Source organism: Notothenia rossii, assembly GCF_949606895.1.
Source record: "Notothenia rossii genome assembly, chromosome: 8".
NCBI classification, from domain to species: domain Eukaryota; kingdom Metazoa; phylum Chordata; class Actinopteri; order Perciformes; family Nototheniidae; genus Notothenia; species Notothenia rossii.
This window is the reverse complement of record NC_136906.1, coordinates 12,262,404-12,274,387: the sequence shown is the minus strand read 5'-3', so window position 1 is coordinate 12,274,387 and position 11,984 is coordinate 12,262,404. Positions and strand designations below refer to the sequence as shown.

Below are 11,984 nucleotides of genomic sequence, written 5' to 3'. Positions count from 1 at the left end.
CAAAACAAAGAGAGCAACCACCAAGAGTGTTAGCTTTCCCTGAGCCATGTTCACACAGTTTCTTGTGTTTTCAAAAGCTTGAATCCCTCTTTAAATATGAAGTAAACTTGATCCCTTTGAGAATCCATTTGACGATTAGCTCCTCCTACTTTGCATTCTGCTTTAAAAGTCAAATTCAAGGCTATACAAACAGCATTACACATCATTTAAACTAACAGCAAATAGTTATTTCAGGCAATTGTTGACAAAAATGAACTGTTGATTAAAATACTATAATTATTATTTTTCAACGAAAGATCCAGTTGATTTTTTTTCTTTTCTATAATCCATATGAGTAACATCAAAGCTTTACTTCTAATCATTGTTTTAGTTGTAACAATTCAAAACTAATTCAGAAATTGGTTGAACGATATGTTTTTATTTATTCTTATTTTGTAACTGCAATGAAGGAAAGCATGATGGTCTAAATGTTTACTTGTGTTTGCTGCAGCTGGAGGAAGACCTGGGTTTTGTTTCTTTTCTTACTTTAAGAGGTTTCAGTATTCAAATAGTGGCAATTTGAGGACAGATACAGAGAAACTTGGAGCCTTAAGAGGACATAAACTACTAAGGAACTGAAACCTATTTGACAATGTGCAAAAACACATTTCTGCAGTGCATGAAAAATGCAAACTAAATAAGTTAAAAGACATAGGATCTCAGATTAGACCATTTTCTAAATCTTAGCACATAAATGCTTTTTATGGTTCAGCTGCTGTCTTCTCTAAAGAGACATTTTGATTTAGTGATTTCATTTCTATCTGTTAAGGAATATTTTTCAAATCGTACATTGTTTGGTGTAACTACCGTTGTGTCATGATATTGAAAGACTCCAAATCTCACAGTGGGAGAAAACTGTGGTAATAATGAGGGGTTTTTATACAGCTGCTCAACCAGCTTCAGTCACTGTGTCTCTCGAGCACAGTAATAAACAGCAGAGTCTACAGCCGTCAGACTGCTCATCGGCAGATACACCTGCTGTATGTTGTTGCTGGAGCCGGTGAACCGGCCTTTCACTGACTCAGAGTAGTAGATGTAGCTACTGCTAGTAGGGTGGATAGTAGCAACCCACTCCAGTCCTTTTCCAGGAGCCTGTCTGACCCAGGCAATGGAGTGGCTACTGAATGTGTATCCAGAGGCTGTACAGGTCAATCTGTGAGATTCTCCAGGCCTTTTAGTCACTGAATCAGATTCTGTCAGAGTCTGACCATCAACATCTGTCAAGAGGATAAAAACACGTCTGGTGAAATAAACTTGACACAATTAGAAGCTGTGTTAGATAAAGATCAGTAAAGATGTTGACCTGCCCAGCAGACAGTGAGCAGCAGCAGTCCTGTCCTATAGTCCATCATGTTAAACTGTGTGTCCTCTGTCCTCTGTCCTCCTCTCTGCAGTCACATAAGTAGAGGGGGAGATATCTGAGTTTTGCATTGACTCCTCCTCAAAGGGTTTGTAAAAAATATCATCCATCCATCTCAGCAGTTTAGACTTTTCTCTTAACTAGTTTTAAGTTGTGTAGAATAATTGTATTGCAGTTACATAATCACATTTATTCCAATAATACACAAATGATTATCTTAGCTTCGACATTTCACACATTTATCTTAACAAATTATATATACTGTATATATATCACATAATTCACGTTGGTATCAATGCTCTGTTTCACATATGTCAGTTTGAGCATAATGGAAGCACATTTACTATAATATAAATAATCTACTATGTTGTTCTGATAGTAAATGGTAACTGTACTTATATAGCGCTTTATCCAGTCTTTACGACCCCTCAGAGCACTTTACATACTACATGTCATTCACCCATTCACACAGAGCAGTGTACCTTACTCTAGGAACTAACATTCATACACACTCACACACCGTTGGCCATGCCATCGGGAGCAACTCAGGGTTAAGTATCTTGCCCAAGGACACATCGACATGTTGACTGGGATCGAACACACAACCTTCTGATTGAAAGACGAGAGCCCAATATATAATAGTGTTTAGGAAATGTGCTTTATTCTCCTCTCACATTTCACCTTTCTAATAATCTAGTCACCCAGCCAAGCTCTGTGTCTGATCAAATATTGTTGTTCAGCTTGTTTCTCTTTTCATATTCAATGTAATTTGGGGCTTGTATTTATAAATATGACATATGTTATTTAAAATAAAATAATAAGAAATAATGAGGGACTATCTGGTGATTAATGGGAAACACATAGAAATCTGATGTGGATTAAAGTAACCTGTGTTCACAGTGTCCAGACATTGAGTTTGCTTAAATATGTGTGTGTTTAATTACTTTGTATCAAATACAGTAATGGCAGTCTGTGTAACAAGAAGCTGGAAATATGAGAAGTGAAACCTTTGTATTTGGAGTAAGATGTGAGCGAGGGGATATCCTTATTTGGACACAGCTCAAATCTCTGGAATGCTGCAGGATAAAATGAGTGTGCGTTACACATGCTAAGGGAAATGAGTGTGCGTTCTCTATATAGGTTTATGTAAAGTCCTGCTATTTCACTGCTTGAGAGCAGAGGTTATGTTTTCCTCGTTATTGTTGATATTAAGTCACATGTATTACTTGTATTACCCAACTATAAACAACTATATCTTAAAGATGCCAAAAGTATGTGAAGCTGTGTGTATTAAGCTGATGGGGGAGGGGGCCAGAGAGAAGGATGTCTATGCAAAAGATGTGTGTGTGTGTGTGTGTGTGTGTATGTGTATGTGTGTGTGTGTGTGTGTGTGTGTGTGTGTGTGTGTGTGTGTGTGTGTGTGTGTGTGTGTGTGTGTGTGTGTGTGTGTGTGTGTGTGTGTGTGTGTGTGTGTGTGTGTGTGTGTGTGTGTGTGTGTGTGTGTGTGTGTGTGTGTGTGTGTGTGTGTGTGTGTGTGCAGGCTGCAAGATGTAAGTTAACAAACTTGTTATTAGGAGCAGTTCGTAAGAGGCACAAGATAAACAAGATAACGATCTTGTTATTCGGAGATGGTTCGTGCCGGACACCGAATGTGTCTGCTTTACCTCAAACTTAAGAGACTCTTGTTTCCGGGTCGCCTCGGCTGGCTCGCGCTGATTCCCTGCGACAGGTCTATCGTTTTTGCATCTTCCAATAAGAGGACCCCTAGGGAGGAGCAACCGACACAACTCCTCCCCACTTGGGTGTATAAATAATATGATATTCTTATTACACGGTGCTGTTTTCTGACTGGCTGTCGTGGTACGTATTGTCACACAGTGGTAGATTTCAGCCCGGAGCGCTCTGTTACAGGGTACTCTGTATTTTTGTATTGTTGTATTTTACCATTAAAACAGATTACTGTTTAACCTTTATCCTGGTGCTTTGAATGCCTTTTCTTATGATTTGACCAGCTCATCAGTCATCAAGGGACGCGCGGAGCAGAGGTGAACCTTCCCACCACTCAATTGGGTGGTGCTCCAACAGGATACATCAAAGTGCTTTTTTAATTTGTGAGAAAACCCAGAAGTGTATAGGATTTCTTTGTGACACACACACACACACACACACACACACACACACACACACACACACACACACACACACACACACACACACACACACACACACACACACACACACTTTGCTGGTTTATGAAGCAACACACACAGATAATTTACATAGGCTACTGATGATTGGAAATCAGCTGACTTGAGTTCATGTAAATTATCCAAAAGATGAGGAAATGTTCAGGTGTGGTTTTAATCACATAGAAAAAGTCGAGCAACACAATTTAGATTATAAAAACAAACTTTTCTATAGTTTTATCAAAATAACATCACCATGAAGTCTGATTAAAATATTAATTATTCTCCTAATCCAGTTTTGACACTGATAAAGTTGTCTTTTATGTTATTGAATAATTATTTAATAGGAAATGTATTTTAGAGGATCCCATTCTGCTATAGACAGGAATCTACTATATTATCAGACACTTTAAAAACGAACTTATGGTCTGATTATCCCTTTTAGATGTTATACCTACAATGATATCAGTATCAGTGATTGTAATTTCAGATTATTTAAATTGGTGAAAACCATTTCTGTTGAATTAAGTTAAGAATATTTCTATGGCATCTTAGTACTCTTTCCCTCTTGAATGTAACAGTGAGCTGGTGTTGAGATCATTTCTGGTCTGAGGGCTCCTCCTCTGGTGGCTTCATGTTACAAGTGTTCAGGCTCTGAGGGGTTTTTGTTCAGCTCTACTGATGGTGTGTGTCACAGTGTGTCTCTGGCACAGTAATACACAGCAGAGTCTCCAGGCTGCACGCTCTGTCCGTTCAGAGTCACTGTGTTGCTGGAAGAGTCTAAGTCGATACTGAACTTGCTCTTCAGTGAATCTTTATAGTATGAAGCTCCAGTGTATTTGCTCCCATCCACTCCGGTCCTTTCCCTGCAGGCTGTCTGATCCAGGCTGTGTAGATGCCGCTAACAGAATAAGAGACCTGACAGGTGATGGTCAGACGTTGACCTGGCTGCAAAGTCACAGAGACTGGCTGTATCAACTGCTCACACTTCACACCTGTGGAGGGAAATATGTTGAATAGTGAGCGAGGTTAATAACAGTAAGCAGTCAGTGTGAGCGTTCTGTCAGTGTCTCTGCCTCAGTGAGACTCACAGGATCCAGCAGCCAGCAGCAGCAGCAGAGCTAGAGAGAACATGGTTGGTGTTGAAGGTGACCTGATGGAGCTTCTCTTCTTCTGCTGCAGCTGACAGCATGATATCAAGTCTTTATAGCGGACTGTGAGGAAGTTCACTTTGCATAGAGAGGGACACTGACAGGCTATAAAAGAGGGACGGACTGTCCTGACTCGAGCAGTCCAAGTTTGGATTTGTATTTGGACATTTCTAACACAACTTCTCACACAGGTCAGAAAAACAGACTCAAATGTACACTCAGATTAAAAGAATACCAAATGTGTGCTTTGACTATATTTTGTGAAGCCGCCATCTGAACAAGCAGTTTTATTAAATCTCTTTGAGCGTCTTGATGATGTTCAACCTCATTTTTTATGTGGTGATGAAAACTTTTTTTTGACTTGTTGAGTTTGTGTACAGCGTTTCTCCTTTCTATGTCACTGTGTGTATCGAGCACGGTAATAAACAGCCCTTTTATTTAAACCAAAATAAGATGTAATCATTTATTCTGCTTTGCACAACATTGGTAGCCCATCCACATACTGGAAACATCATGCATACATATATTATTGATACCTTCTGTTAGGAAATTAATAATGGGATATTATTGTTGCAGAAAAGCTTTAAGACTTTCATAGTATACGTTTAGAGACATTGTCACATTCCCGTTATTGTCATCTGTCTTTGTATCCTCTACTGCCACCTGTTGGTGCTTGTGTGAGTAATGTGACTGACATTTCTACATTTACTGTTTATTTTTGCCCATACATGAAAAATACATATATCAAATCTTTTTCCTGTCCTTGGCTGTTTTACAGTATAAGGAAATTATTTTTAATAAATAAAAAACACATTTTTATTTATTATTGTGTTTTATAACTTGTCTCAGAAGCAACTGTTTTTTTCATTTTCATAAAAACTACAACAAGGAAAGATTTAGTAAACGTATAACTCTCTTTGTGTTCTTTCAGCACATGAAGGATGAGGTCTGTAGGTTTTTGTACAGCTACTCAACCAGCTTCAGTCACTGTGTCTCGAGCACAGTAATAAACAGCAGAGTCTACAGCCGTCAGACTGTTCATCTGCAGATACAGCTGCTCTCTGTTGTTGTCTCTGGAGATGGTGAACCGGCCTTTCACTGACTCAGAGTAGTACTTGGTGCTACCGCCAGTGTCGATAGTAGCGATCCACTCCAGTCCTTTCCCAGGAGCCTGTCTGATCCAGGCCATGTAGTAGCTACTGAATGACAGTCCAGAGGTTTTACAGGTCAATCTGTGAGATTCTCCAGGCCTTTTAGTCACTGAATCAGATTCTGTCAGAGTCTGACCCCCAACACCTGTCAAGAGGATAAAAAGTAACATGAATGTAACATTGTATAAGATGCACATAAAACAAAATAAAGAATTGTAAAAATGAAGAAGAAAGTAACATGAGTTTAGTTGGCACACAAATAGGATCTATGTCAAATAATTATTGGTTAAAATATTAACCTGCCCAGCAGACAGTGAGCAGCAGCAGTCCTGTCCTATAGTCCATCATGTTAAACTGTATGTCCTCTGTCCTCTGTCCTCCTCTCTGCAGTCACATAAGTAGAGGGGAGATATCTGAGTTTTGCATTGACTCCTCCTTTCTGATTGAACATTGTCCTCTTTTAACAGTATGTTATGTTAATAACATTATCTCTTATACTTATAAATTGGTAAACATTTCTTATTGGGCTTTAAGTCACTTTGTAACATTTAAATATTTGTATGTAATTCAGATTTGTCAGAAGAAAACAAACAAATAATGGATTTTATTTACTGTTGATTAAAATAAAGGTATTAACATTATTGTCATAAAAAAATGACGTTTTGTATCTAATAAAGAACAGAAATGCATGCATTTGTTTTTGAAAAGAAAATCTGACATCCAACCATTTTTTGTTGTGGTTTGTCTCGTAAATTTAGAGCAAATATTACTAAAAATATGTAATACTTGAAAAGGCTGATGTTTAAAAATGTAAAGAAGAGTTATTCATGTTTTATTCTTGAATACATACAGTAATGTATCAGTGATTATAACCGCTAAATGTTTAAACTGATGATGTAACAGTGAGCTGGTGTTGAGATCATTTCTGGGGTGAAATCTGACCATGGTTGACCATGGTCAGCATGGTATTTCATGGCCAACCATGGTAAAACCATGGTCGGCCATGAAATACCATGGTGCCTGACCATGGTAACCAAATTCTACCATGGTCAACCATGGTCTACCATGTTTTTATAACCATGGTCTAACCATGGTTTCCTTCAATCATGGTTTCAACCATGGTAGACCATGGTCTACATGTACCTTGTTCCAAGAAACCATGGTCAACCATGGTAGAACATGATCTAAATGTATGTTTCAAGAAACCATGGTCAGCCATGGTAGACCATGGCCTACATTTGTACATCGTACTTTTGTTTCTAGAAACCATGGTCAACCATGGTCTACATGTACCCTTGTTCTAAACCTGCCTTAAATGGGGTCACAAATATAAACAACAAATTGAAGAAAGAAAATTAAATTATTAGCTTGTGTAAATTAAATTAAATAAATAATAAATTAAATTAAATAATTAATAAATTAAATAAATAAAGTAAATTAGCTTCGATGGCACACACACACACACACACACACACACACACACACACACACACACACACACACACACACACACACACACACACACACACACACACACACACACACACACACACACACACACACACACACACACACACACACACACAGAGAGACTTTCCATCTGATGAAGGCAAATGCCTTCCCAGATGTAAAAAAGTAGATAACATTACATGCAGTTATAACTGCCAAAACAAACATTATTTACGCTATTATGGCCCCTGTTAAAAATGTTTGTAATGTTATCTACTGTAAGTTGGTCGAAGGAATGCCTCCTCATCCGGAAGCTGACCGAGCAGACCCGAGCAGCCGAGTGCATCCGCGAAGAACACACAATGGCGACGTCAGAGTTCCCGTTAGCAAGCAAATCTAAATCTCTTCGGTCAAAATGTCCGGTCAAAATAATTTCCCTTTAGCGCAATACCGCTTCAGTTGCGCCACTTATGTGACAGACAAGAAGAGTATGTGACAGACAAGAGTAGTCAATTCTAATGTGTAACACTTAATGTGGAGGAAGAGATGTGCTTTATGGGTTGATTGTGCGTTGATCTGTTGCTAATGCCTCGGGGTTCCGGTGGGCATGCAAATAAAATGCATAATGCTGCGCTATACTTTGTGGCCTCACCCAGTTGCATAGCGACACTTATTGTTTAGGTCACGGTGTCTTTTAATAAGCAGGTAGTCATATCATTAGCTAAAACTAGCTGGATCCGATCGATATGGACATAAACGCGAGTGAAGTCTAATCTGACGGGAGAGAGAGAGATCAGCTGCTGCTGACGAGTCGACACGCAGCTCTGCATGATCACATGCAGCGGTGAGCGGAACAAAACACACACTTCAGGTTAGAATATCACACGTAGCTATTTTAATTACCTCTCAAACTACCTAAACTAGTTATAGATATGTTTAGTTTTACTGTCGGGTCACTCATTACTGGATCCGCGAGCTGCATGATACTGGTATAATAGATTGCCCGATCGGGCAACCAGCAGGTGAGGCTTCATGGCCCGCGCTAAATACTAGATGGCCCCGGGCCATCGGGCAGTCCTTAATGTCGAGCCCTGTAGACTAAGCTTATCTCGCAAAAATCGAATTTCATCTGGCAGACTTACTTTTGTTGTGAGCACTGACGAGATGAGACAGGATGCGTTCTTTCCGTGATATAATCCTCCCGCATTCAGAACACTTAAACCTTGTGTTTCCATCAGTGTCAGTCTGGATCGAGTAGCAGTCTTCCTTTGACTCATTTAGGAGTACGAGTTCAGCCTAAAAGTAAATATGAACTCGTGTTGCGTGCATAGTACGCCATCTTGTCTTGCTCTCGAAGTCTCATTCGAAATCTCGTATTTTCTCGGCGGGCGATTGGAGTCTATGGAGCAGTCTCCCGCGGAAATTTCCTCAGACTGGCCGAATGTCAAGTGTTTTGATTGGTCTCCAGAAATCCCAGATGATCCAGATGATGCCATTCGCTGTTCCATAACCGTTGGCGCGAAGGCAACCTTTTCCGATCTTGCCAGTTAGCGTCACGATCGGCCAAATTGCCTAGATTTTAATTCTACATCTGCAAGTCATTTATTAAAGTGTAACTCAGCCAAGATACTCAAGATGACGACACACGCACTGATGTGGTGGCCTGCAGACCGACAGGGGACGGTCGTGAGCCTGAACTTGATAAAAATACCTAGGAAAGAGCTGTCAGAGTACCACGTTGGGGAAGAAGTACAAGCTCAGTGCCCTGGCTACCCTGGGTTGCACCGGGCCATAGTGTACAGTATAGGTATGTAAACTATGACTATCACTGTGTATATGTTGACAATGATTATTATTATAGGCCTAGACTAGCCTAGAGGATATATGTAGAATATATATATAATACATATATGTACAATTTTGTGCGAAATAAATGATTTTTATGCACGTCAAAATGTCAGGAGTGTTAGACCTATAACATACGCTACGCTTTTTGTGTGACAGTAGGCCTATATCTTTTTCATTTCCAGTCTCCTTGGAGCTGTTTAACCTTTAAATCATAAGAGCTTGATCTTGAGAATTATTTGAAACCATTTTAAATGCAAAAATCTCATTATTTGAGTATATAAGCTACCTTTGCGTGAATGTATTGCCACATTATGCATCAGTGGATAAATACAAATTCTGACTTTGTGATCTCATAACTAATTTGACACTCATATTATACAAATGAGATTGATAAATTTTCAACTAGTCTAGGCTAGGGCCTTAGTATATTGTGAAGAATTTTGATTTTCTCTTCAGAAAATATTAAGTTTTAGTACCTTTTTAAAGATGCTAAGTGCAAGGTAGTCTACCCTCCTTATCTATTTGAATTAAAATGTATACAATTTTTGCAGTAAATATATTTTTTATAATCATGGCTTTATACAAATTTTACCTTTATAACTGTTAGATACATGTATTGGTTAAGGTAATTTGAGAGATAAAAATGTGTATGTAATTAATATGACTTGCTGTGTTGACACTTTATACCAATTAAGGTGTGTTTCTAGAAAACCGCGAAACACAATAGAAACATACACATTACACATAATTCGGAAGAAACTGGCAATATTATGTGATTTTTCAAATATTTAATATATCAACTTTCATAGTATTCACACCAAAAAACAATTTATACAACTTTTTATTTTTTACCCCTCCGTCACACTTGTGGAGCATTATTTTTTTAGACAGGCCATATGGCATAACCATTTCTACTGTAAATCTGTCTGTAATTTCACTGGTCTAAAAATTACACTCTAACCAGTGCTAACATTTATATTTGTTGATCTAATTTATTTACAGGGCAAAAGAAAGACTTGGATATTCTTTCCAAGGATCCAAATTTTTTGGAAAAGGCCCTGGTCATGCAGGAGGAGGTGGAACCAAAGCCGAAGGAGGTCACCAGGGTCTGTGACACTGATCAACCAAAGCCAGCCCAAGGCCAAAAGCCAACAAAGAAGACACCAGTGAATGTCCCTGTGGTGGCCGACATGGCCCAAAGAATTGCAGAGAAGACCAATGGGTAGGTTTCAAGATAAATACTGTAAATCATGAAATATGTTAATTTTGTATTTAAAAAAATATTTAATTAAACATGTTACCGGGCACTCCTGTACTTTAGTGTCTTGTTCTTCTGTTTATATTTTATTCAGTTAAATATTATTTTTCTGTACAGCAATGGTGACGCCAAACAGCCTCAAACGAGTTCAACGGAGACAAGTAGACCCAAAGACGAGTAAGAACTTATATCATGCTTAATTGCTTATTCTCAGGAGTCTTATGTCTAATGAAAACTAAACTAAAACAAGTATGTTTAATTTTGGACCATTTGAATACTATTTAGGATTAAGGTAACAGTTCTAACAATTTAGAAAAATACTGACAATACTACCATGGTTACAAACATTTGATCTGTTAGTATTCCTTGTAAAAAAATCATGCATTTTGTACAGCTATGGTGACATCAAACAACATGAAACGAGTCCGATTTCAGGCAAGAAGACGAGTAGCCCGAAAGATGAGAACTATTTCTCAGGAGTCTAATGAGTTGATGTTTAGCCAAAAGGAAAATTAAGCTAAAACAAGTAGGCCCTATGCTACACTTGAATACCTTTTAGGATTAAGGTACAGTTCTCATAATTTAAAAAAAGAACTACAAAATTACTGACATTATATGTTAATTAATTTTCATGAAAAATGTGTACTTAATTATTCCTCCTAAAAATAATACAAAATGATTCCTAAAAAATACGCATTTTGTTTTCCAGCTTTGTAACTCGTAAAGAGTTTAAGGAAATGGAAGAGGAGGTGAGGAAGCTGAAGGCGCAGATCAAGAGAATTAGGCGCCACTGCAACCCTGCCGAACATGGCAGCTCTCTACCATCACCATCACTGCCAACATTGGAGGTCGCATCACCGTCGCCAAAATCACCGTCGCCAACATCGCCGTCGCCAAAATCACCGTCGCCAAAATCACCGTCACCATCACCTTCGGAGGAGGCCCTTCATGAGTTGATTCGGCACGAGGACAAACCATTCCTGGCTGTCAAAATTGTTTTGTGCCAGCTGTTCCCCCGGGCTTACATTTTAAGCCACAGCGTCTCGGGGAAGGCTTCAAACAGCAAAACAATTGCCAAGCCACCCTTTGATCTGCGACTTTTTGGCAGAATGCTGTCGGTTGTGATGGGGAAATTTCCCCAGCTGAAGAGGAGCATGATCACCCCACTTGTTCATGCTGTACAGAAATGCTTGACCAAGAGTACAACATGAACAAGTAGGTGATCATGCTCTTCAAGACAGACTTTTTTATTTTGTGTTTTACATATTTTCTTCAACTTTTTAGATTTTTGGAAGGGGGGGGGATAACCTCACTTCAATGGTCAGACGGGGGTGGGGGGGGGGGGGGTGTGAACATTGGTATTTTTTTCTGAATGGAGAGAGGGAATAGAAAAGGAAAAATTCTTTGCTTAACAATTTGTCGCAATTGCCCAAATTGTCTGTTTTAATGTCAGTGGATAAATAAAACACAAAATAAAAAAGTCTGGCCCCAGCTGGGCAAATATATTGGAGAATTATGAACTTGTATTAACCAGACTTTTCT

The 11,984-nt window shown here is 38.8% G+C and overlaps 1 protein-coding gene across 2 annotated transcripts; it reads left to right on the top strand.

The window, feature by feature from the left end:
* The first annotated feature begins 8,677 nt into the window (after positions 1-8,677).
* LOC307017154 (uncharacterized protein) lies at positions 8,678-11,736 on the top strand. 2 transcript variants are annotated; one of them, XM_079646697.1, is made up of 4 exons: positions 8,678-9,143; positions 10,187-10,406; positions 10,560-10,619; positions 11,152-11,736. In XM_079646697.1, exons 1-4 carry the CDS (start codon positions 8,972-8,974, stop codon positions 11,651-11,653), a joined length of 954 nt encoding a protein of 317 aa, XP_079502823.1. In that variant the 5' UTR covers positions 8,678-8,971; the 3' UTR covers positions 11,654-11,736. The 2 variants fall into 2 exon arrangements, with proteins under 2 accessions (XP_079502823.1, XP_079502824.1); XM_079646698.1 differs by lacking the exon at positions 10,560-10,619.
* The last annotated feature ends 248 nt before the right edge of the window (positions 11,737-11,984 follow it).

Coding starts and splice junctions, on each gene's coding strand:
- LOC307017154 (XM_079646697.1), top strand. CDS start 8,972: ATGACGACACACGCACTGATGTGGTGGCCTGCAGACCGACAGGGGACG. Junction 9,144..10,186: donor GGCCATAGTGTACAGTATAG/GTATGTAAACTA, acceptor ATTTATTTACAG/GGCAAAAGAAAGACTTGGAT. Junction 10,620..11,151: donor ACAAGTAGACCCAAAGACGA/GTAAGAACTTAT, acceptor TTTGTTTTCCAG/CTTTGTAACTCGTAAAGAGT.